The sequence below is a fragment of the Branchiostoma lanceolatum genome, chromosome 9 (assembly GCF_035083965.1).
Source record: "Branchiostoma lanceolatum isolate klBraLanc5 chromosome 9, klBraLanc5.hap2, whole genome shotgun sequence".
Taxonomy (NCBI): Eukaryota; Metazoa; Chordata; class Leptocardii; order Amphioxiformes; family Branchiostomatidae; genus Branchiostoma; species Branchiostoma lanceolatum.
Window position 1 is genome coordinate 18779650 of NC_089730.1, and position 25467 is coordinate 18805116.

The window sequence follows — 25467 nt, forward strand, 5'->3', positions numbered from 1 at the left end:
CTGAACTATGCTTTATTGAAGTTTGCCTCTAAAATCATATTAGGTACATGTACATTCCTTTTGAATGTAGTTCGTAAATTGTAGTCAATTCAAAAACTTTTAACTGTTCCAATTTAGTAGTTTCTTCCTCCATAGCCAGAATCGTATGTTACTCAGCGAAACTACGTTGCGTAACTAATGGCGTATTAGTGAGATTGACGTTTATTCTCCATGGGAGAGACATTACCCGTGCCTGTCTGTAGACCATTTATGTCTAATAACATCTTACTGTCGCCTCGGGTCGCAATTTCAGGACATTTTCATTCGATCCGAGAGATATTAACTCCGCAAAACGCCGTTAGAAAGAGCTTTCTAATAAGGCTGTGAGGGATAAAGTGTTCTCGTCGTATTAAAACTATCCAATTACGCGGCGCAACGTTGCCGGAATCGTTTTAGGAATCTGTCCGTCAGAGCCGGATGATGGACATAGCGGGTCAGCTGGCGTTCACGTGCGGAAGCTGAGGGAAGGGGCGCCAGGCTGGTGATTTCACTGATCCCCGTTATTGTATAACACGGCATGAAAGAAGGACAACGGTAAAAACAAATTCTTGAAACCTGTAATATACATTTACTTCAAACACAATTTTTCCATTTTCCTTTTCATTGCTCGAAAATCGTAACATATACAATGTACCATTCAGAATTGCTCTAAATGAATGTGACAGCTGATGGTCATCGAAACGTCGGTTGAATACAAAAATTGGTTGTGCATATAGAGTATTTTTATTCTTTTACGCCTCTCGTTCTGGTAGGTCGTGACTATGAATGTGACAGCTCACTTAACCGCCTCCCTGCTGCCTAAATCTGTAACCAATAGTGAATCAATTGGGTGCCGAACAGCTACTTAAGCGTGCTAACGGTTAAACTCACTCCGACTCACTGGCCTGTAAGTCCTGGGTTTATCACGATCGGCTTTTGATATTTCCCAATTCCCATTCTACGCTCGCACTAAGAACGTTCAGTCATTTCATATCTACAGAAGCGTGGAGAAAATCCTATCAGCTTTGTGAAATTAAGTCCAAGGGCAGTGCCTGTATGTCTAATGAACAGGAATTAGTCCTTGAATCCGTCCCATAGGGACGCCAGTGTTGCATTTAGAAATTCTCATTAAAAAACAAACAAATTTGATTGAAAATGGTTGATTGCCTACAATATATTCCATCTGGCATAATAATATGCCAATTGAGAAGCGCCAGCTAGTACTTTGTGAATGGCAGGCGTGTAGCGCCACCTAGCACTTTGTGAATGAGGTGCAGCTAGTTTGGTAATAGCCAGCATCATTTTCCTGCTGATTTGACAACCGAGCAATCAGAAATAAGTTGTCCACGGGGAATTATGCATTCTTTTATAAGACTCTTACTTTGGTCGTTAGATCGTGAGGTAGTTCTATCAGGCATGTCGGTAATACTTTATCATAGCTGTGTTGTCAGGTTTACATCTGCAGTTCTCACAGCTTATGACAGGGGGTGCAGCTGCACGGCCCGAGATGCTGATATCATAGCCTCTTTAATCACTACCAATACGATGCTTAGACTATGTGTCAATAACAATGCCTCTGGACCTGGAACGTTGGAATCGACTTGCATACTACTGAAATGGGGTATAGTTGCAGTACTAGTATTTCGGATGGGACATTAAGAAAACGTTCCCGAGTTTGAGAGATTTTTGAACATAAAAAAATCATTTTTCTGTCCTTCTATATTCATGCCTTTCTTGGAACCATGCTGTTATTTAGAATCTATGTTGTCTACATACAGCAAAAACAAGTACTTGAACTAGTTTTATGTTACAATAATTCCAATCATTCTCCATCGTCGCATTTGACTACTACATGTATGTCTCCCACGTCCACGTACGTGCAATTAGCCTTCGTGTACGAACTTACAAATAAGCTTTTATCATACGTTGTTATCGTGAATAACATTTCCATTTCCCATGACTTGGCGCCAGCGTTCTTCAAGGCCCTCTCCCCATTGTCCTCCCATCACATCGGGCCTACGTGCCTATCTGCGCGCACACCCGTCAGTTATCTAAGAATCTGTCAGGTTATATAAGGTAGGCTTACGTCGGAGGTCAGGAGGTTTTAGGACATTGACATTGGAGCCGGAACCTGGCTCCCTTATTGTTGATATCTGTGTGAAGGATACCCAGATGAATCTGACCTGTGTCTGATCTATATATCCGTTATAACCTCCCTTCGGTGTAACACATTAGGTTCGCAGGCACGCGGCGCGACAGCTGGTTATATTCTTCCCTAAACTTATTTACACTGCATACCCAAAGGGGACAGTCAGTAGTCGGACGGTCTCAGGGGATTTGATTGTTGTTGATACCTTTACATGTATGTTATCTGTTTTATCATATTCGGTGTGTAGTACGGCTAATGGCTATAATTAAGATGATTTTTATTATTTCAAATTTCTGTTATCTTCTTTCTTTATGTTATCACACTTTATTCTGCATTAGTTTTCTGTTGATTTTTTTTTTATTGAAGTGCCGGACAAACAGAAGAACCAAGGATGTTCCTCTGGTCTCTCATTAATTTTATGCGGTGTATATATGAGTCACAATGTTTTTAATGCCATCGTTCGATAAACAAATGAAAAATTGAAATAAATCTCTGGAGATACAACATAAACATGGCCGTAGTAGATATTTTCCCTATGAATACGAGTGGTAAGAGGCTGAAGCTCAATGAAATTGGGCCGTCTGTTGTCAACATTTCTGACAGAGCGTTATTTTTTTCCAAATATGGTTATATGTATAACGTGGACTCTCATGATTGATTGCAACATGTGGGGGTCAGACTATTGTCAGGCGCCATCTTGGATTTGATAATGGCGGCAGAAAGCGTTCTATCTCGCATGATTTGACCTCTGACGTACCGAAACAGCAGTGACAGATTAACCTTAACGGGTATGTAAACCCACAGTAACCTCCGTATAGCAAGTTCCTGGCCGCCTTTGATATTACGTTTTTCTTTAATGATAATCATCGTAATCTGAAGGCTCCCATTCTCCATATTAGTCGGCGCGGGCCATGGATTTAGATTACGTATCGGCAGTTCGTTAGATGTCAGTTGGCTCTGATAATAGCTTCCCTTATATTCAGTTTGAAGAGGGGAGACCCGGATGATTAGATCGATAGAACGGTGGATTGGATCACCTCTTGAGTGAATCTGGACAGTGAAGAACTGAAACTGGGTCAGAGGGATTCAACCGTTTAATGAGATGACGGGACCGCATCTAGCAGTAGGGGCAGTGGCGTAGGGATTATCGAAAGGAAGTACTAGTAGGGGTAGTCAAAACAAGAGCTTTTAAAAAAAGCTGGCGTTTCGGCTACGTTTATGAGTGTGAATTGTCTTTTCCCTTTACTTGAAGTAAAATCTGCCAGAGGAAGTCACTCAAGGGCTGTTCAGTCTATAAGAAAAATTGTCATTTTGGGAAATGAGTACTGTTTTAATAGAGAAAGGCAGATTGGGGAAAGCAATTTTGAAGTTACGTCACTTAACTTAAGTGCTTTTGAAAAAGCTGGTCTTGGCCTACAACTTGTACTTATTTATAAAATGTATAATAGGCTTATTATAAAAGCTATTTATGTACATGGCACGCAATAAAACATAAAATTTGAAAAAGCACCATTGAATCATCAGCACTATGGTAATTAAGTGAAATAGAAGTTCATAACAGCTAAGGTTCTATCTAAAATGACTACCAAATGTCAAACAAATCAACAGCTACCTCATCCGTATTATTCTGGTTTCCGCATTTACAACATTTCTTCCTTATTTTCCTGGGTAATTTTACTAAAATGCATGAAAATTCCCATAGTTTTGTGCCAAGCGGCGCCACTTTCCACGTCCGTGTTGTCTGAATGAAGTCGATACTGAACAATAGAGCATTTGCTACTGTAACAAAGAATCGCTGTTTTGCAAACAACATCAAGAGCCTCTGTTTACATCGGGGATAGAAGTTTAGTGGCGAGTGTTTTGCAAGAATCATCTTACCGCGCATAGGAGCCGCTGCACGGTATTTTCCATTACAATGAACAGAAAAATTCGAATGCCGGGTTTGGAATCTATGAAGTCCTGTTCATAAGACAAAGGCCTTAATGAATATTTAAAAATAACAAATATAAGATATTTCTTTATTTATTAATGAAAAAATGATATTCATAAATATGATATTGATAGATTAATAATATCAATATATATTTTTGATATTCAATATCTAAAAAGAAAAAAAATCCATGCACGGACACGAACCCGGATCTTCTGGGTCCGAAGTGCTTCGCGTTGCCAGATGGGCCAAGCTGCGGTACGTAACCCGTCACTCTGTACGTAATGCTATAACCTCACTATATGGTATCATTTATGCCGATTTTTGGTCGTTTTCTTGACGAAATCATTTTTTTTCTTCTGCAATCTTGCGGAATAGATGTAATATGGTCATTTTTCAGGATATCAAAGTCCGAAACCACAATGCAATGATATTTCCGAACAGTTGTAGCAGGTACATGCGGTCGCCCTCCTGTGTGTCATGCAAATGTAGCCTGCCTGCCTTTTCGTGCTCCCTTGCCATATAAGGCAACGGCTATACAAGGATTTGGGAACGTATTGCCATATAAGGTCTTATTGTGTGCGACACAGTGTTGAACCAAGCTTCCCTGGTTCCTGCCTGCCTGCAAGGTAAAAGCCAGGACAAAGCGTTCCGGCGCGAAGGCGCCGAAACGCAAAAAATGAATTATCTTTACCGTAATTGTTCTTCTTTTTATTCATTTTACCAATGCTTATAGGATATGAGTACAGATAAACACAAAAGTATATGGAAAATATAGACCACATAAAACCCTAAATATCTATAAATGCAACGATCAGTCTTAAAGTTATGTGTGTGGGATCGGTCGTTTTTTTCCAAATGGCAGACAGTACAGGAAGATGGAAAATAGATGGCAAAGAAAAACGAGATCCTCAACGCTATCCCATTAACATGCCATCTACTGAAATTACTTCTTGGCTCTGAATCATGTGTCCATCTAATACTTTAATCCTACTCCCTTAGATGTATGCTCGATAATTTGCCCTTTCTCCTAGAATCCATTTCTTGAGAGGTTTTACGGATACGGGGATTAGGTGTGATCACGACGCTGTAGGTTGATTTATTAAGATTAACGACTTCCTATCGACTTTAATTTCACATCTTACATCCAGCTACAGTGGTGGGCTTGTGTGAATGTCTCTCCTGTCAGTGTATGGGTGTGTGTGCGTGTGTGTGAGAGAGAGAGAGAGAGAGAGAGAGAGAGAGAGAGAGAGAGAGAGAGAGAGAGAGAGAGAGAGAGGGGGAGAGAGAGAGAGAGAGAGAGAGAGATTTTGCGCGTGCGTCTGTGTATGTGTGTGTGTGAGTATCCCTATGTGTGTTAATGTGTGTGTGTATGAGAGAGAGAGAGAGGGAGAGAGAGAGAGAGAGAGAGAGAGAGAGAGAGAGAGAGAGAGAGAGGAGAGAGAGAGAGAGAGAGAGAGAGAGAGAGATTTTGCGCGTGCGTATGTGTATGTGTGTGTGTGTGAGTATCCCTATGTGTGTTAATGTGTGTGTGTGAGTTTAATTGCGTGTGTATGTGTGTGTGTGTGTGTGTGTGTGTTTGTATGTATGAGAGCGTGTGTGAGTTTATATGGATAACTTTATTGCACGACAATTATACACGGTACAAAGTATGGCAACAACTCTTAAACGTAATACAAAATAGAAGTATAGAATGAAAGTTAACAGCCTAATCACTAGTATAATACAATAAGGGCTAGCACACGTTTTTATTTATTTATATAATCGAGTAGGGATAATCAGTTTCGGTATTTTTTCTAAAGACAAAGCAGTCGTTTAAATATTTACCTACTGTTTATATGTGTGTCACTATATGTGTGTTAACCCATATCTGTTAAGTCTACACCGTCAGCACATTCGTGAGTTTTCATTCCAATCAAATCACTTTCTAGATGCAATCAGCATCGCTGTCCGCTATCTTATTGACCTCTGACCCATACGGTGACCTCTTGTGACATGACAGATATATCTGACAAAAGTTGTGATCGACTATTTTTCTTTAGTATGCGTGAAAGCAGCTCGCCGTCACCGCTTGATTCCTGATATGTCGACATGCTTTTCGCATCAGCTTTTTTTGCAAAATTTACCAACGAATGAAAACACACAGACAACCATGAAGCAAATATCTTGGAATTGTCTTCAGCTTTTAACATATCAATTCAGAGTTTTGGATGAATAGTTGGTGATCTAAAAATTTTGGCTCAGTCACTGACGAACGCCGGATCGTTTTCGAATTCATCCAGTTACTTGAGTAACCGTTCTTCTGCGCAACGTAAACAATCTCTATTGACACAACAAAGGTACAGCGACTCTCGTAAGGTCTACTTAATCTATACATACATGCATACATACATGCTAACAAACAAAGTCCATACTAATGAGTTTGTTTACATACAGTCATATGGAATAGGGCAACATATTGAAATTTAGCGTGTCGTATACTTATACATTACTTGTTCTTATGTCTAAACATTCTTTGATGTATATACCTATTTGAACACAGTAAGGATTGTCTCCTCTCAGTATATAATCAAATCTATCAACGTATGAATACAAGGTGTCTCAACTCAACATGATTGGTCATGCATTAGCTAGTATCTTTTGCTTGCCACAGTAATTAGAATCACTGTTTTCAGGAAGGCCAGTTTGACCGTTTATTTATTTATTTATTGGTTTATTAGTTTGGTTGCTTAGGACACTCAGCCAGGGCTGCCTAACTAGCATGAGGCTATTACAAAAGGCTAGCCCTGCTGACAAGGACAAGACATTACAATGGACAGCATAACGACCTTTTAACAATATTCTAAATACATGTACAAACTATCGCATATAAACAGCAGAAAACAGTGGACTACTACTACGTTTGTGAACTTTACCATAGGAACCTTCCTAACTCATTTTACATTACAATATCGCTTATGCATGACTGTGTGATTTGCCATGTAAAAACCAATTTTTCTAGTTATCATATATAAGTACTGGTTAGTTCTGCTAGTTCACTTTAGTGACGCTGAAGAAGAGTGATGGATGTCACTCGAAACGTCCGGAAATAAATCACCGAATTTTTATCCAGTTGTAGAGTTTGAATTGTCTTTATATACTACCACTACTATATTAATGATGAAAAAGATAAATAACGTCTATAATGGTATCTACATCGGGAGGTCAGGATCAGTTCGTCATGAACTACGGATAAATGTATGGATCGTCTACGCAGTTTCTAAACAGTTCCAGAGTTTAATTTTGGAGGAGGCAATTCAGAACCGTACACATTTGTTCATGACCCACATTCCCTATTTGCTCCCCTCCCCAGCGTTGAAGTGCGCCCCCCCCCCCGTGAGTTATTGGTACCCCTTCTGAGTTATTGCTAGCCAAACCTCCCCCCCCCCTCCTGTAGAAGTGTTCATGTCCTCTGAGTTATTGGTACTTCCTCCTGTAGACTCGTGCTCTTCACGAGAAGCCTTGTGACGTCAGAGCCGGTATTTGCCAGCCCTTTGATTGGTCAGGCGGGACGTCCCCGCTAATTACTGATACAGGCTTCACTCTTCAAAAGGTTTCCCTAATTTGGGGCCTCGGGATTCGGCTTGTGATTAAAGCAGCACTACGTCAAAGGATTCGCCTTCCTGTTTTGCTGGGATAGGTGCCGTGCATGTTAATGATCTGTGCCTAGTCTTATATAATTGCAGGTTATGTAAAGAAATGAGGACGAAATTTACATGAGAAAAGATGATTACGTGATAGCTAGTTTTCCACTGTATTGAACTTAACAATACGCCTGTCTGCCTGTCTGTCAAAGCAAGGAGGATCGTTTACAGGTAAACGTGTTCTTGGCCCCATGAATGTTGTTACTTATTCAATCATCTTTCAGAAGATTCTGAAGGACTGAAGAAGAGATAAAGATTTCTAATATGAATGGGTACTGTGAAATACCCGCTACGTTAATTATCTTATACGTTGGTCACTACCTAGTGTCCTACTAACATGCAGTCCGTACTTACAAATATACCATCAACTGACTAGATTCTAATACATTCTAACTCAACGTGCACTTTGAGATTGTTGACTGGTTGCTTATACAACATCGTATTGACGTCACCTGCGTTAGCCGCTTCAGGCTGGTATTTTTAAGACTCTTTAATTCTGACCGCCCCGCAAATCGTCCCTCGCTTCAAAGAAAGCATAGTCGGCGCACCCAATACTGTAATTCTTGTTTCTTTAACTGTACCTTCGTATTCATTGTTTTCACGGTCACCTCTGAACCGTGAGCTTATCATCACTTGAAAAAAATTGTTGTTATTATTCAATATGGTTCCTTCACACATCCGTTCTGTAAATCACTTACCACCGCCGTAAAGTTAAACTGTGGAAATGTCAATTTTCCTTACACCGTCAAATTTTGCTACCGTGAAGATTAAGTGAGTTACAGTGACAAATATCCAATACCGACTACACTGCAGGTAGAACTTAGAAGTAATCAACAGGCATTCCACCATCTCTATTGTCGTTTCTCTCTCCGGTCACAATAACCCCTGATGTTCCGTTTGTTGTCAAACATCTCCAACCTGCCGACCCTTCAGCGCACGGTAATTTCATAAAGGTCGGGCATGTTGTGACACTCGAGATGAACTGAGCGGTGTCATCTATTGTAAACAAACATAAATTAGAATTTCCCCGACCATATATAAAGGCTAGGCATTGTGTCTTGTTGCACGTAACATGCTGAGGCAGCGCACAACGATGCGGCGGTTCAGGTATGGTGTTTAGCAGATTTGTCGTTTTATCATATCTACAGTATGTAGCATTGTTGTTTTGTCCTTGGTGCTGGAGTTAGAGTGCTATCAAAAAGGCAACTAAGAAAGGGAGATTGCATGATCATCCAACATAAATGGGCAACACAATGAACAATAGATTCTACAAATGCCAGCCGAATCACAAATAGGTGTGGTGTCTAGTAGACTTGTCGTTTTACACATTTTACAGCTCTGTAGCTTAGTTGTTCTGTCCTTAGTGCTGACGTTGCAGTGTTATCAAAGATGGTAAATCAAAAAGAGAGACTTCATGATCATCCGATATAAAGGGACATAACAAAGAACTATAGAAAAGGCTGTATATGCCTACCAAATCAAAAATATGTATGGTGTTTAGCAAACTTGTCGTTTTACATATTTTACAAATATGCTGTTCTGTCCTTGGTGCTGAAGGTAAAGTGAAAGAAAATGGGAATTCGTCCGGCATAAAAGGGAATAACACTATACTATAAATCATTCTACCTGTGTCCACAAAATCTGAAACCGCTTCTTCGGTTGAGGTTAAACGTCAAGTAGGCTTGCCCTTTTATTCATTTCAGTCATGTCAGTCGCCTTGTTGCTCTGCCCTCGGTGCCGAATCTAGGGTGCGAACTACGTGGATGATTTAAGAAGTGGGATCCAGAAAGGGACATAACTCGCCTTTATTGTCAGAGTTCACACATCCAAAGGTTACACTGGCTTTGTACATACGTTTGGTAACACAAACGGGGTTGAGGAGGAAGGGGTGCTCATCCATTGCGAAGCGATGGGAGAATCGAGAGAGAGATGGGTAAATTTATCAAACTATGAACATTCCTCATCAATATCTATCACCATTATCAGCATACACCAAATGTTTGATAGTCATCGCCCCTTCATGCATATCGTGTAATAGAATTAATGCATTCACTGCCACAGACGTTGTTCTGTCCTTGGTGGGGAATTTAGAGCGCAGAGCCTTGTACAAGACTTCTGACCTTGTTGTTGAAATCGGAGGGCTATCTTAAAGCCTTGTAAAAGGCTTCTGTCCTCCGTGTTATCTTAACGCCTGGCCAGCTGGTACAAGGCTGTCTACAATTTACAGTGGTATAGATGAGTAGAATAGTAATGGGTATATTGATAAAAAGAATAGATTAAGTCAATGTGTGTACAGCACATGTTACTGCATATGTAGACTCCGTTTTTTTTTGTTTTTTTTTTCCTTGCCCCGTTTTGGTAGTGATGAATCGATGCATGGTAGAATGATAAGTATCCAACATGCGATCCGCGTTGTATAATACATATATACGTTTCAAACGGATGCATAGCCGCTCGCTACATGCCTTTTTTATGTACAACACGAACTACTCGACCACCTTGCTACAACGGCAAGATGATACATCTGTGTACCTAGTCACCGAATCATAGATATTATCTTATCTTATCTAATACGCTTTCTCTTACTGTCTTTCTTAGAGAAACCAGCCTTCGTTTGTGAGTTTTAACCCCTTCGTCTAAACACTATCTGAACACTATCAGTTCAATTTAAGATGAGGGTGTTTCTAACATATTTCTTTTATTGTTATTTCAGTTGTCAAAACTCAGACTCCAGAAGAGGCGCCTTCAGCAGAAAGCACTACGGCTCTGTGGAACTGGTAAGTATATCATATATACTTTTAATTATCATATATCTTTAATGTTTACACATTTCTATGTTTGTAAGTATGTATGCATGTATGTATGTATGTATATGTGTATGTTTGTTTCTTAAGGAATACTAAGATTCCAACAATAATAGAGGACACTAGCTGACGGAGTAGCGACCGTTTGAAGCGGACTAAAGCTAGCAAGACTCTGCTCCAGGCTAAGCAAACATCGCATCTTTTGTACAATTTGAAAAAGAAAGGTTTCAGATCATGTTAGTACACGCAATGTAGCAAGGGAAGTAATGCTAAGAGAACGGCTCGGTATCAAAAAACCCTGTTCGCCCATTTCTCAACCTGTGGAATGGATCATTCCGTGGTTGTTTTTCGGGGACATGGAGATATATGGATAAGTAAATCAAGGATCCAAACTCCACTATGTACTACAGGCTGTTAAAAGACCTGTTGACCTCCCTTCCTACTTTGTTTGCCCATATCATGGTTGTCTTCCTCCGTGGGGGGGGGTGGGGGGGTGCCATCTGAATAGTACGAAACAGTACACTTTTCATGTGATTTAATGTAACGTATTAGTAGTCCACTGTGTTCTGCTGCTACAGTGGTCTGAACACCCTGCAGCTGCAATCAGTCTTTCCTCAATTCTCTTCACCTTTATCCGGTTCATATCGCTACTTGGCTCCCAAAGTTAATGTAACGTATTCACCACAAATGGCCTTTTCAACATTGTTGCATGTTATAGAAAGGAGTGTACTAGAAGTTTATACGATTCTATATCCGGGATTTACCTATAGTTGACCAGAATAGGGAAGCAATGACATCTATATTCCATTTTGTCCTGAACCCAAAATGAAAGTAACGTTTATATAAAAATCTAACCTAATTCTCAAATTACGTTGTCTTGGTAACTTCATAACAATATTTGGCGCTTCTTCTTGTTATTCTTTAGCCGTTTGAAATTAGATTGGTTTGTTTGAGTCTCTGTTGATTACGTTGCTATAGTAACAAACGTGAAATTCTAATTTGATGAAAACACCAACATTGGGGCATTTCCCGCAGCTTCGCCTCATGTCCCTGTCTCGTTTCAACATCTATCGGAGGTTTTTGTGGTCTTGATGGCGAAGCTAAGTCAAAACTACTCTTATATGGATGGAAGACCGGCTAAAGCAAATAGAATCAGGAATACCACATCATGGTCAATTGAATTTATTTTGTTACTCTTGTTTAGACTAGGTTCTCCTCTTTAACTCTCCAGGAAGACCTTCCATGTCGGTTTGATCAGTTCTTTACGTAGCACGTTTTAGCCGGTCACAAGACACTCACGGCGAAAGTAGGGCACCAACTGCACAGTTCCAGCTGTTAGTACGTTCCTGGCGCGTCAAATCGCGTGGGCGGGTATGCTGGTCTTCCCTCGAATCAACACCTTATACGGTGCAGTGAGTGTTTGTGTAAATCTCTACGGCTTGTTATGGAATTCAATAAGTCATCTGGAAGGCTGCAGACTTCCGCGCAAAAGAAACGCCTTCCCTCCTGCAGGGATAGCCTAGACAGAACCAAATCTATTACGAAAAATATCACTTGATTTTTATACTACATGTTTGACAATGCACATGCTTTTTGTTCTGGATTGCAACAGTGTGTAGTGAAACCTGTTATGATGCCTACACACGCAAACACACACACACACAAACACACACACACACACACACACACGCAAACACACACACACACACAAACACACACACACAAACACACACACACACACACACACACGCAAACACACACACACACACAAACACACACACACACACACACACACACACGCAAACACACACACACACACACACACATACCCACAAACACACACACACACACACAGTCACGCAGTGACGCGCTCACACACATACACATACACACACACACAAACGCGCACACAAACATATATATATATATATATATATATATATATATATATATATATATATATATATATATATATATATATATATATATATATATATATATATATATATATATATATATATATATATACTGTATATATGTATACAGTCATGTCAAACACGTGGCATTTGGGTGGTATCTGGTCTAAAAAATCTAATCATTAACGTTACTGGTACTTGTTTCCGTACCAGAAAGTTTGGCGGCCTGAATTTTAGAGCACACTAAATGAAACGAGTTTCATTTTCAAAGGACCACCTTTGCCTGCCGCGCTATTGGTCTCAGATATATTTAGACGCCACGTCCGGATCTAGACATGTTTCTGCGGTTTGTGAGTTAAGTGGAGACGGCTCGCCCACGTTTCATGCGGCCCCCCGTGGGAGGGTTCCCTTCCGTGCCGCACACAGCGGTGGCGGCTGCCAAGTAAGCCAATCTGTCTTCAAAAGCTTGAAAGCTCTCGTGTCCGGAACTTCAGTCTTTCCGTAGCTGTTGGCCTATCATCTCCCAAACTCACAGACACCCACAGGAAGTTGTTAACAAGACAAGAAGGTATTCTTAGAAACTCTTATTATTCAACTCCAAGTTCAAAACCACGCATGACAAAGCTTCCGTCCTTTCTATTTAATTTCGAACAGGATGTTCTAAGAATAGAACAAGGCCGTTCTGCTGCTGCCTATGAGAGAGTGCTCCCGCTAGAATGAGGAAAAGCCATTCAAATTCCACGGAGGCGTCTTTTCCGCCCTTGTTGATGGATTGTGAAACTTTATTAGGACAGCTCTTCTGAAATCAATACACGGAGCATACGGTGCGGGTTGGTAGACAACTAGGATTGGCAACTACCGGAAATATTAAAAACTGCGTCCTAAAATAGAAGGATTCGTCGTTAGTTAAGATAGATGGGAAATTCTTCTCATGTTTATCGGACTGTTATACCTTGATGCATCGAAGGAAGTAGTATAATGTCTATTCTTCTTTTTATAGAAGAAGCTTGCAAAGATATATATTTTGTCTTCTACTCATAAACAATGCTTACCCGTCATAGGCAAGTATTGCTCTAAGACAAAACGATTAAAATTATGCGAAGAAGAACATGTTTATTCAATCAAGTCACAGTGGTAATGGGGATGTTGAAAGGTTGCTGAAACCACAGAAATCACATGCATGCTTAAGCAGTTGTTTCTGATAACTACAACGGATAAGACTATGGACCGAATAGCAAGGTTCTTTTATTCACAACAAAGTATTTTACAATAGCCGACGTTTCGATGACTGTCATCTTCATCAGGGCAATACTGACTAATTCACAGTGCACTAAAGCTAGTTAAAATAGCTAAATACTAATTTGTGAATAAAAAAGGCTTGCTATTCAGTCATACGCCAAACTGATGAAATTATTCAAAGAATGTGGACCGTTTTAGGTAAAAGCATTGCTCCTTGTACGCGTACAGGGTGCCTGATAGAAATTCACACTGCCAGGCACAAGTGCTGACTTCTGATTGGGATAAGAACTCTTAGTTTCTAAAACAGCTCATGAGAGAAGATCTGTACATCCGCCAGGATAGTTTCCGCCGGCTGAATCCAATACGTTGGGATCGACCGCGGTCCCTATACCTTGCTTGGCGAGGCACGCCGTTTCTCAGTTACACCGGGACGTAGGAGTGAACGAACTTTGGTCCACTGATATTTCCACCTGTTAGCTTGTTTTGCTCACGCTGCCACAACGATGATAGCCAGTCACGCTTCCAGTCCCCAGCGGGAGTCTAGCTGCTGCATGAGGCCATAATGATCTGATTATATGGATGGCATCTGCGCGCGCGTCAATTTTCGTCAATTTCCAAAAGTTAAAAAAATGTTTTCTACCATACTGTAAATCGGACAAAGCAGCTACGAAATGAGCAAATGCATGCCGTAAATTGAAAAAAGATATTTCGGAAAACGGATACTAATGTCTAGAACGCGAAGAAGAAGATGTGAAAGCCCCAAAATAAAGAATCATCATTGAGGATGTCATCGATATTATCAAATCAACATGGCCGTACACAGGGACTTAGGAGTGAACGAACTTTGGTCCACTGATATTTCCACCTGTTAGCGTGTTTTTCTCAGCCTGCCACAACGTTTGCAGCCAGTCACGATTCCAATTCTCAGCGGGATAACCCAAGCTGCTGCATAATGTCTGCTGGAAAAACAGGGAGACCCCCCTCCCCCCACGTACGACCCAGGATGGCACCGCCCACTGAACAGTCGACGGAAGATCGATCAGCCGAGAGATCTAATGGTCTCCTCGGGAACCAATCAGCGCCTCCGAGAGACAAACGCGGACCAAGTATGGATTTTGAATGGACGGGATTTCGTATGCATTATTCCGGTTGGTTGGCTGATTGCTCGCCACAAAGGGGGGTGCAAAAATAGCCCGGCTTTCCGTTTATAAACAGTGCAGATTGCGGGGTTCTGTAGAGAGTATTGATCCGACAGGTTGACGAGAGCTCTAGCAGTCGTCCGCTGGTCTGTCCCGCCACAACCGCCCCAAACAAGCGGGCTAGCACCTGCTGGCAATATTCAGAGAGTAGCGGTTGAAGCTCCGGGTAGACTGTAGAAGGATTATTGTCTGTGAAAAGAGAGCATTAAGGCGTTGTTCTGACCAGAATGTCGTTCCTTGTTCCCATCAAGCTCATCTCGTGCACGGCGGACGGGGCGGTACAGGGTGCCGGCCGCTTCCGGGTAGAGAACGGGGAGAACAATGAGGTGAGTCCGCTATTATTTTCTCTCGCAATGACGTGTTGTTATAGGAACTAGCTATTGCTGCCGTACATTGATAGGAACACCCACTTTGCTGACACTCAACCTTTTCAACAAACAAACACAAACAAAAAATTGCAGCGAAACGTTTGTATTACCAGGTTGGTTTATTGTTTGGTCTTCCTTTCCCTCGCAACGGCATGTTGATATGGGGACTGCCGTACATTGATGTTGTGAGAATAGAAGTAAATTGTTACTGTAGCTATGAGATTTTGATCGTGTACTGATTTTTAAGAAGATGATACGCTCCGCCTCGAAAATCAAAAAGGTGGGTTGAGGTGGGTTAAGTCTTCTTCACTCGCTGTGGCATGTTGTTATAGACACCTGCCGTACATTGATGTTATGTGAATACAAGTAAAATGTTACCTGAGCAATGAGATTTTGGTCGTGTACATTTTCCGCCACGCAACCGTCTCGAAAAATGGAAAAAATAAGGGCAGCAAAACATCACCTTTGCATTGCCAGATTGGTTTATTGAAGTAGGCTTTTCTGTTTTTACTTTTCTCACAATGACATATAGTTATGATCTTTAGGAGCTTTGATCATACCTGTCGTACATAAATGTGTAGGTAATATAACTGAGTTGCTACTGTGGCGAGAATGATAGTCGTGCACTGATTTTCAAGCAGATGTACGGGGGAAGATTGTAATGTTTTCTGGTCGCTCCATTTTGCTGACACGCAACCGTCTATAAAAAGAAAAAAGCAGGGCAGCAATACATTACGTTTGCATTGATAAATGTGCGGTGTTATTGTATACACGTATATAAGTTTGCATGTTGTGGTTTATATGCCACCGCCTTTGTATTGGCTCATGATTTATACATGTCAATAAATAACTCGTGGCGCCAACTCGCGTATGAAACTGTTGACACTATTATGATATTCGAATGCTTTGACACGGTATAATACGTGATAAACAGTTCTAGTATGACGGTGTCTTATGCTGCTGCACGGCTTCGCGACTCTGCGGGTGTGGCATCATTGCCATTTGTCGCACGCGCGAACGCATATTGATTCACCGCTCTGAACCACAGTTACGTGTCTCCACTGTTCCACAAGTTGATTATCCAAATAAAGAGGCTTTTCAGAAGCTATGTTGGGTGTCCGTCGGGGATTGAATGAATCAAGCCGCATCGTAGCAATACTAACCTCCCGTCCCGGAAAAAAAATTGTCACTCAAAGTGTTTTTCCTAGACATTCGTTTCGCGAGTTGTTATTGACGGATCCCGGCCACACCCTGTAACCCCTTCCTATTGTCTATACCGCCCTGGTAAACACAGGTTTCATTGAAGATAGCTAGACGGTAATATTTACGTTTCCGTGTTTAGTTACACGCATTTTGTCCTTTGATGTTGTGGGTCACACGATTCTACCCTCAACAGGTTTGATCCACCTCACCTTTGCCCCGTGGGGTCGGCTCCGTGCACTGCAGAATGTAGATCTGAGTTGTGATTTGATTTTTTTATCTTATCAGAATTTCAACGATACAATACACGTGGGACACAGGCAGCTATTGCTGGTGTCGTGACCCACACATAACACATAACTGAACACGTAGAAAGGCATTTATTGCACAGACTACAAGTCACAAACAAAGCGATAAATACAATCTAAAAAAGCAGCATGATAAAATACAACCAAACTATCAGTCCATATCAATAGTCTGGTATAGTTACTAGTTCCAGTTCAAACTGCTTCTAGCCGCCAGGAGTCTTTGATAGGAGCGTCATAACTGTGAAGCTGCCGAAAACAGCGGCTCATATTTATGGTAGGCCGAACCCGTGCAAATCCTGGCCTCCAAGCGGGGGACTTAGTCACAAGGGGCGGATCGATAGTGCATGCACAGTGCGTGCCTCCATTACTTGAAAATATCTGCCCAAGTGTAACACTCTGGTACATCCTGATCTTCCAATGGCCGTCACTTCCATTACTTCTACTCTTGGATCAAAGGCTAAATTACTACTGCACGACTTCTCTGTGTTGCATGAAGTCGGCAAGTAAAGTTCGTTTTTAATAAGATTGAACCATTAATATTAACCCTACAGTTTCTTTGAATACTAAGCAAAACCGAGGAACAAATTATATTCTCAAATCGACTTAGCAGAGATCCATTGGATGTCTCAAGACATTTGCTCCCTTGAACCATAAATAACCTTAGCTCTTTCGTGTAGCACTCTGACTCACACCCAGATCATAAGATGCATAGAGTTATGTGAACTTACTAAATCATTCCCTGGACTTAAATCTATGACTGATTTAAATTCCGCATTCTTATTGAACGAATGTGTGGTGAGCAGTGAAGGCTCTATGGTATCCATGAAAAAGCCAGGATTAGATGTCTTCATTGCTTTCGTTGCATGTTTAACAATTACCACGCATTCAGCACTAAGACCATGCCGAATAAACAAGAGAATTATGTACCCATGGGAATATAAGGGTAAAATTCTTAAAATGCTGTTGGGGCATGTTTAACAAAGATCCTTTTTACTTTCCTTTCGTTGGATGTTTAACAACAGCCACACATTCAGCACCAAGACCAGGGTGAAGAATTAAGGGGGTCATGTACCCATGGGAATGCTAGGTTTTAATTCTTACATTGCTGTAGGGGCATTTTTAACAAGAATCATTTTTACTTTACTTTTGTTGGATGTTTAACAATAGCCACACATTCAGCACCAAGACCAGGGTGAAGAATTAAGGGGGTCATGTACCCATGGGAATGCTAGGTTTTAATTCTTACATTGCTGTAGGGGCATTTTTAACAAGAATCATTTTTACTTTACTTTTGTTGGATGTTTAACAATAGCCACACATTCAGCACCAAATGTATCCACGGGAATGCCAGGGTAAGATGTTTACATTTCCGTCGGTGCATTTTTAACAATAGCCCCGCATTCAGCACCAGGGCCAGGGTGAATAATCAAGGGAGTCATGTATCCATGGAAAAGTCAGGGTTAGGTTTTCTAGTGCTGTCTGTGCATGTTTAACCAGAACCATTTTTACTTTGCTTTCGTTGGATGTTGAGCAGTAGCCACACATTCAGAACCAAGACCATGGTGAATAAACAATGGAGTCATGTACCCATGGGAATGCCAGGGTTAGATATTAACCCTACTGTCGGTGCATGTTTAACAATAACCGCGCATTCAGCACCAAGACCAGGGCGAATAAACAGGGGAGTCACGCACCCACGCACCGGTAGCCATCCATCCATCATTGCGTGATGCGGCGCGCACGGAGCGAAAGGAAATTGGTTTATGGTGACGAGTACTTGGAGAATTGGCGGGGCTTGTGAGGGGAGCCGCGCGGTAATAAGGCGGATCAGGGCTGGGAAACCTGCCAAAGGGATGCACTGTAGGCTGGCGTGAGGTTACACCGCTCAAAATACTTAAACACATGCAATCTCTCTCTCTCTTTCTTTAGGTTTATATAACGTGGAAGAGAGAGAGAGCGAGAGAGAGAGAGAGAGAGAGAGAGAGAGAGCGAGAGAGAGAGAAAGATTGCATGTGTCTAAGTATTTCAAGCAAGTTTTGTAGTCTTTCTTTTCTACGGAGGAGTCCTCAGTTAAGTTCACTTCTTTCAGGAAATGAAGCTGACGACTTTTGGATAGAAAAAATGACTATGCTGATCGGTAAACCAATATACATTTTCCAGTGCGGTATTAATCTCATTAAACCATGTGTGATACAATACATATAAAACGCCAAATGCTGAAAATATCGCTATTCACCGCGGAGTCAATGTAGGCAGTGCAAGATACAATTGGATAATCCAGGAGAACCCTGGCCTTTTTGCTTTACTACTAGTTGATATGTAGGCTACGTTTGTATTATGGAAACATTCCGTATGAACACTGCGTACAGCTTTTCTGCCCGCTTGCCACTCCTGCACCGCAACGTGACTTAAGTATATCAAGTCTCATTATTTCAGAAGGCACTGTTGCGTATGAAATAAGATATACAACGTCTGGCGTGGCAAGTCGTTCAATATAATTTCTGTGTTTCTGTTTTAAGCTCAGAAGGTCTAATTGTCTGAAAAAACTATATGTCTAAATGTTACGGTAAATCCTCGAAATAAAAGAGGCCCACCGTTATTACAGCCTTCAATAACGCCTCTATTGAGCGACGCTGTTGAATTGAAAACACGACCGTTGTTCATTCAATCCCTTAAATATTTGATGAGAAAACAGTGCGGAATGCACGTCGTCACTTTATAGGTCAAAGAAATAAGGCGGAAGAAGACTATAGAATGCAAGTCGATAGAATACCGAGTAGAGATGTCGAACTATGGATGCTTTACAGAATGATAAACAAGGCGTTTGACTGCTAGCAAAGATGTATCAGATCCTAGCAAAGAAAACATGAAAGAAACACGTTTATGTGTCGGCAATCAAATAAAAAATCCAGGGACTTAGAAACTCGCTCCTCGGTTGCAGTGATACTGTAAATGCAGAAATGTTCGCGGTGGTTTTATGTTCTCGGTTTTCAAAGCAACCGTTTCACCGCATATAGCATAACAAGTCGCGGATCTGACTGGTACATTAAAAGGTGGTCGTACCGGTTGATGAATACGCTTGCAAAACCTCGTGTGTTCAACGTCTGATTTTCACAGCAGGGTTTCTGGAACAAAGTCGCTTCCTTGTACGTGCGTAGCTTGTCTAACAAAAATATGGCCGACAACTGGCAGCCGTACGTGTCTATAGCAGCTAGCATATGAACACTGTTCCGATTCTTTAACTTCAAGAATGTTTTAGGAAGGGAAAATACACTAATATCGATCTCAATCGTCTGTTTCGGACACAAGCACTGATCTTTCTCCGAAAGAGGAATAAAGAGACTTTCTGCTCTATGTAGTTCTATGTAAGAAACATGCCACATTGTGCATACGTGTCTATTCATGCATAACGATCTACAGAGCATCAATACACTGATAACCTCTTCCAATCAGCGACAAAGGAATCTAATGGATCTCTTTTGAAAAGAGATGGCACTTTGACGTATGTGTTCTCAATTCGGCCCCAATCAGATAGGCGCTAATGAGCAGGAAATAGATTTACTCTTAGGTCGGCGCTTATATAAAGGCATGTAGCTGCATAACACATTCAGCACACAAGACTTGCATGTGGATGAGCTGGCCTGGAAGTTTCTCAAAAACACGAATATTTTAACACATATTGGAATAAAGTCTCCTGCGGAAATTTACATATATTTCGTAAACACTTCATGAATGTCATAATCTAGGACTCAAGGAAGAGTAGTGAAGTATCATGTTCTGTCACTAATACAATAAACAATTCCAGTGACACCACATCGCATATAAAACGTAGGTTATAATGTATGCATTGAACGACTCGGCTTCGGTCAGGCTAAAGATGAACTATTTTCCAGACTGTTTCAAAAATTGTATCAAGTTACTTGTCGTTGGTTTGGGAGTATCTTATTACCTGGATGTCTAACCTTTATCAACATGAACTAGCTGACTATGATACTCTGTCCCATTACGTATGTATTATGAAACATGTAAGGCACTACTGCTGAAGTAGACCTAGCTCCACCGACCGCGCATTAATTTTGAATGGCAGACTAGAAACCACATCAAAGAACCAGTTAATATCTAGATCTACTAGGAAATATGTGCTGAATGCGATATCCTACGTATGAGTATGATATACCTATGAGTTATGTTATGTAACAATTAGCCCTTAGATATATATAGAACTGTAGTTATGTATCTGCCATTCTTTGTACCTTGCACAATTGTTGCGCAATAAATCTATTATCATCATGCAATAGGTAAGCCCCTAAATGCCACAGCTACAGGTAAAGCATACATTGCCCACATTAACCACATCAAAAGCCATAAGAAGCACATGAAAGAGCGTATTGAAGAACCGTTAGCTCTCAGAAAGGTTTCTGAAGAGCACCAGCATGCAAAGTAAGTAGGTATTTAAAGTAAGTTACGTAACTTGTCACCATCAATGTTATGTAAGTGGCGAGCATTCATACATGGTTGGCAGAGCATTAAACCGCTCATCAGCCAAGCGCGAAATCTGAATTGTCGACAAACTTTAGTGTCCGGGTCAGAAAGACAAATCTGTTGTTGTTTTTCGTACACGCAGTGTTGTAATTCGCATCGCGTTTGTATTTCTTTGTTGTCACGTCAAGTCGAAAAGCAATCCCCGTCCTACAGCCGTGTAAATGAGACTGACGTACGCCCTAAATTACAGCGTACTAATAGACAAAGGTAAACAATGCTAATGCTACAAATATATGTTTCTTTATCTACATCGAGCAGTCGTCTTCAATCTCAAGACCACGTCCTCCAAGACTGAAGAATCAAAGATGAGGACGACGCCATTGGCTCCGATATGTTTATGCTATATAGTTTTCAGTTCTGTACCTAACGGGGCCTCACTGTGCATATCCTTCATACTGATACACGCCCTTTTCTGCCATCATAATTACATGTGTATGTGTAGCAATTCTACCGAGTAACCCACTTTTTCTTTTACCAAGCCATTATCAGTGATGAAATCACAAGAAGATGCGAACTGTGGTTGCACAATCCATCTTAGTTTATCATTTGAAAATTCATAAATCATAGAGCGTCGTGTGAAGACGCATAATAAGCATTCAAATCCATCCATTGTCCACTCACACATAATGAATAGCCTTCTCATTTGAAAATTCTTCGACCATGAAACTGTAAAGTCGAGTCAAGCCGAGTAATACATAATTCATAACCAGCCATTGCGAAACCTGAAGAGAAGAGTAGCTGATGTAAAAAGGTCCCAAACGTACTAAGGCAACAGTCGCCATTTAATGTTGGCTTTATGCCAGGTACACTGTCAATGCATCATATGTATACGTGCGCTGTGTGTTGTAACATGTGGATGTGCTAATACGCAGAGGCAGTTGAGGATATCTAATGGAGTCTTTACTTATCTCCGCATCATTAATCCTGTAACTGACAGCTATTGTCTGCATCAATTCATGAATGTCAGACAAACTGGCGACAGGTACCCTGAGACATTCTGAAATGAGGCGTCGTGTCGCCATTGTAGGCTTTGATGGTACAACAACGGAAACTGGTGTGTTCTGCCGAAGGGCGTTTTTACCAGCTAGCTTTACAGATACAGAAACAACGGACTACATTCAGCCGTTACCAAAGCCGTTACAAAAGTAAGCAGCCTTTGGAAACTGGCTAGCTGGTGTGTTACACCGAATGGCGGTTCGTCTGGCTATACACATACAGAAACAACGGACTACATTCAGCCGTTACCAAAGCCGTTACAAAAGTAAGCAGCCTTTGGAAACTGGCTAGCTGGTGTGTTACACCGAATGGCGGTTCTTCCGGCTATACACATACAGAAACAACGGACTACATTTAGCCGTTACCAAAGAATAGCCATCCTGAAAACTAAGTGCCGTCATTGCCTATTTGATTTGACGTTACAACGGCAACTGGCGTGTTCCGCTGATAGTTGGTTATACCGATTATACAGAATACGGAAACAAGACGCTCCATTCAGCCATTATTCTTTTCATGGTACCTTTTTCCCTCAAACAGGTTGACCTGGATAGATTCAGGCGTTGATTGAATATTCCCATGTATTCCCCACAGAGCGCACGTAATGCATGCAGATTAACAAGAGATCCAAAATTGAGTGAATTTGGGGCAAAATTTACAGTTCCTCCTTCATAAACATTAATCGCAGTTTTATTGACTTCCTCTATCGCTTTTACAAGTAGGTAATTTTCTCCCTTGCATCTCTCATTGCATTTTACGGCTGATATGTTACCCGTGGTCACAGGTGGCGCGTCATAAATACGTCACGTAAAATTGCGCTGACGCCATTTTGACAGGAACCTGCGCAAATTACTACCGTGGGCCGCTATCTTAATCACCATCGGGGTTCACAGGAGACCAATTTGACATTCATCCTGGTAGAATTAAAAACGGGATTAATTCATCACCCGAAAACAGTCTCAGCATCGTTTGCGTATTCAAAGCACAGACTAACCTCATGATGATACTAGTGACTGTCTAATGCCCTACTCAACTATTTGGTAGGGGTAAGGCATTTCCCGAGCAGCCTTCGTTACCCATGCTTCTCTTATTGAGTCAGTTAGTCAAGCTAGCCTAAGCTTAATGTTTCTGACTTAGGGAGAGGAGATGTTGCTTCAGTGACAGTGAGCGTTATTTCAGTGCCAAAAACTGGGTCATGTGACCTTGCACTGAGCAAAATAAATGTTAAAACCGGTAAAAAAATTTCATGGGCTTTCTTATACAGCTTTTGATGTCACGTTCCCAAGCCTTGCAATTACACTATCGGGACCTAACACTCTTCATCTTTGCAGTAGTCGTATACACCACCTCAATATATAAGTATAGTCTGTTGATAACTTCAAGCTGATTCTAAGATTTGCTGGATCAGCTTAAATCTTTGATGACTACATTAAGCTATCTGCGATCTTAACACAGTTTGGCTCGGAGCGAACATGATATCGACATGAACTAATGCACCGTGACAATCAATGACTTTCCATACAATATCGCACTACGATACTGATCGACGCCTGGTTCATGCAGTATTCATGAAAGACGTATTTGACATTTTCACAACGACAACGTCACGCAGCGATATCACGTTTCTTGTGGGTCAAACGTTCAGATTTAATTCACACGATGATGGATTCGCGTCATTTGATAGCTATAAAACCATTATGCAGGTTGGGTGTGGCTGACATATACAGAGATTAGTGTCACGAGTGACATATACGTCAGATATATGTGCGCGGGACGTGAGTTGAGTTGCAGGGCGTATTACGTCATGTGGGCTGGTGAAAGGATAACATTTGGTACAGATGCCGGGCAGCATACTGTGAAGAGAAGGAATTGGATACTCGAATATTGTTTGTATGTAAGACGGAATATATACTTCGACTTCTGCACTAAGGCTACAATAATCAAATTTCACAGTTGGTTATTCCTGATTTTTGCACGATAGTATTTGCACTGAGCTGTACTACAGTCTGTTTCTTCTTTGATACTCAACGAAGAATTGAAAACTGGAGACTCTAGGCTTCATTAAGATGTATATCCCCTCAAGGCCGCGACAATTTAATTCTTCAGTTGGTTCTTCGATTTTCTATTGCAAAAATCAGATACCATTTGCTATCAGCTGTTATTTAGCATCCATGTTATTGAATACTTAACGTGGAGAAAGGCACTCCAAGATATCCATAGAGTTATCTTCCAACCAAAAATCGTGACCATAGCCTGTCCAGAACACGAAGTATCAAAAGCGGGAGTTCCGACATACCAAATATAGTAAAAAAATTCATCCACGACTTCTCGAGTTATGCTATCCGGAAACAAGCAAACAAATAAACAGACAACCAAACAAACAAACAAACGAACAAGCGAACAAACAGACACACGCACCCGAAAACATATCAGCCATCTCTGCGAACGTAGTTATGATCAGTGAAGAAGAATTATATCCTCGACATTTTATGCTGAGTCGGACTATCTACGGTATCCATGGTGCGATGATATTTTACCCCCAGTTTTTCACAGGCTTTTACGTAAATTACCCGAGCATGTCGCCATGATGATTGCTGGTAGGGATTGCCGGGATTGTCCCCTGACACTTCCACCGAGAACCTAATGTGATTATTCGAGACGATTTCATTTAATGCACCATCGGTCATTAGGCAGACGCGTGTTCGTTAGGATGTAATAGAGCGTGTGTTCCAGTTACATACACTCTAGCTTAGAGCGTGTGTTCCAGTTACATATACTCTAGCTTAGAGCGTGTGTTCCAGTTACATATACTCTAGCTTAGAGCGTGTGTTCCAGTTATATATACTCTAGCTTAGAGTGTGTGTTCCAGTTACATACACTCTAGCTTAGAGTGTGTGTTCCAGTTACATACACTCTAGCTTAGAGCGTGTGTTCCAGTTACATATACTCTAGCTTAGAGCGTGTGTTCCAGTTACATACACTCTAGCTTAGAGTGTGTGTTCCAGTTACATATACTCAAGCTTAGAGTGTGTGTGTTCCAGTTACATATACTCTAGCTTAGAGTGTGTGTGTTCCAGTTACATATACTCTAGCTTAGAGTGTGTGTGTTCCAGTTACA

The 25467-nt window shown here is 41.2% G+C and overlaps 1 protein-coding gene across 8 annotated transcripts in view; it reads left to right on the forward strand.

Annotated features, from left to right (window-relative positions):
- The window catches only part of LOC136441652 (GTPase-activating Rap/Ran-GAP domain-like protein 3), a 213355-nt gene that overhangs the window by 165101 nt on the left and 22787 nt on the right, over positions 1 to 25467 (forward strand). For 7 of the 8 annotated variants that reach the window (XM_066438067.1, XM_066438071.1, XM_066438069.1 and 4 more), the window contains exons 2-3: positions 10494 to 10557; positions 15190 to 15264. In XM_066438067.1, coding sequence (XP_066294164.1) covers positions 10494 to 10557; positions 15190 to 15264 — 139 coding nt within the window. Of the gene's footprint in view, positions 1 to 8854; positions 8888 to 10493; positions 10558 to 15189; positions 15265 to 25467 lie in introns of those variants that run through there. The other variant, XM_066438075.1, reaches the window with a different exon arrangement.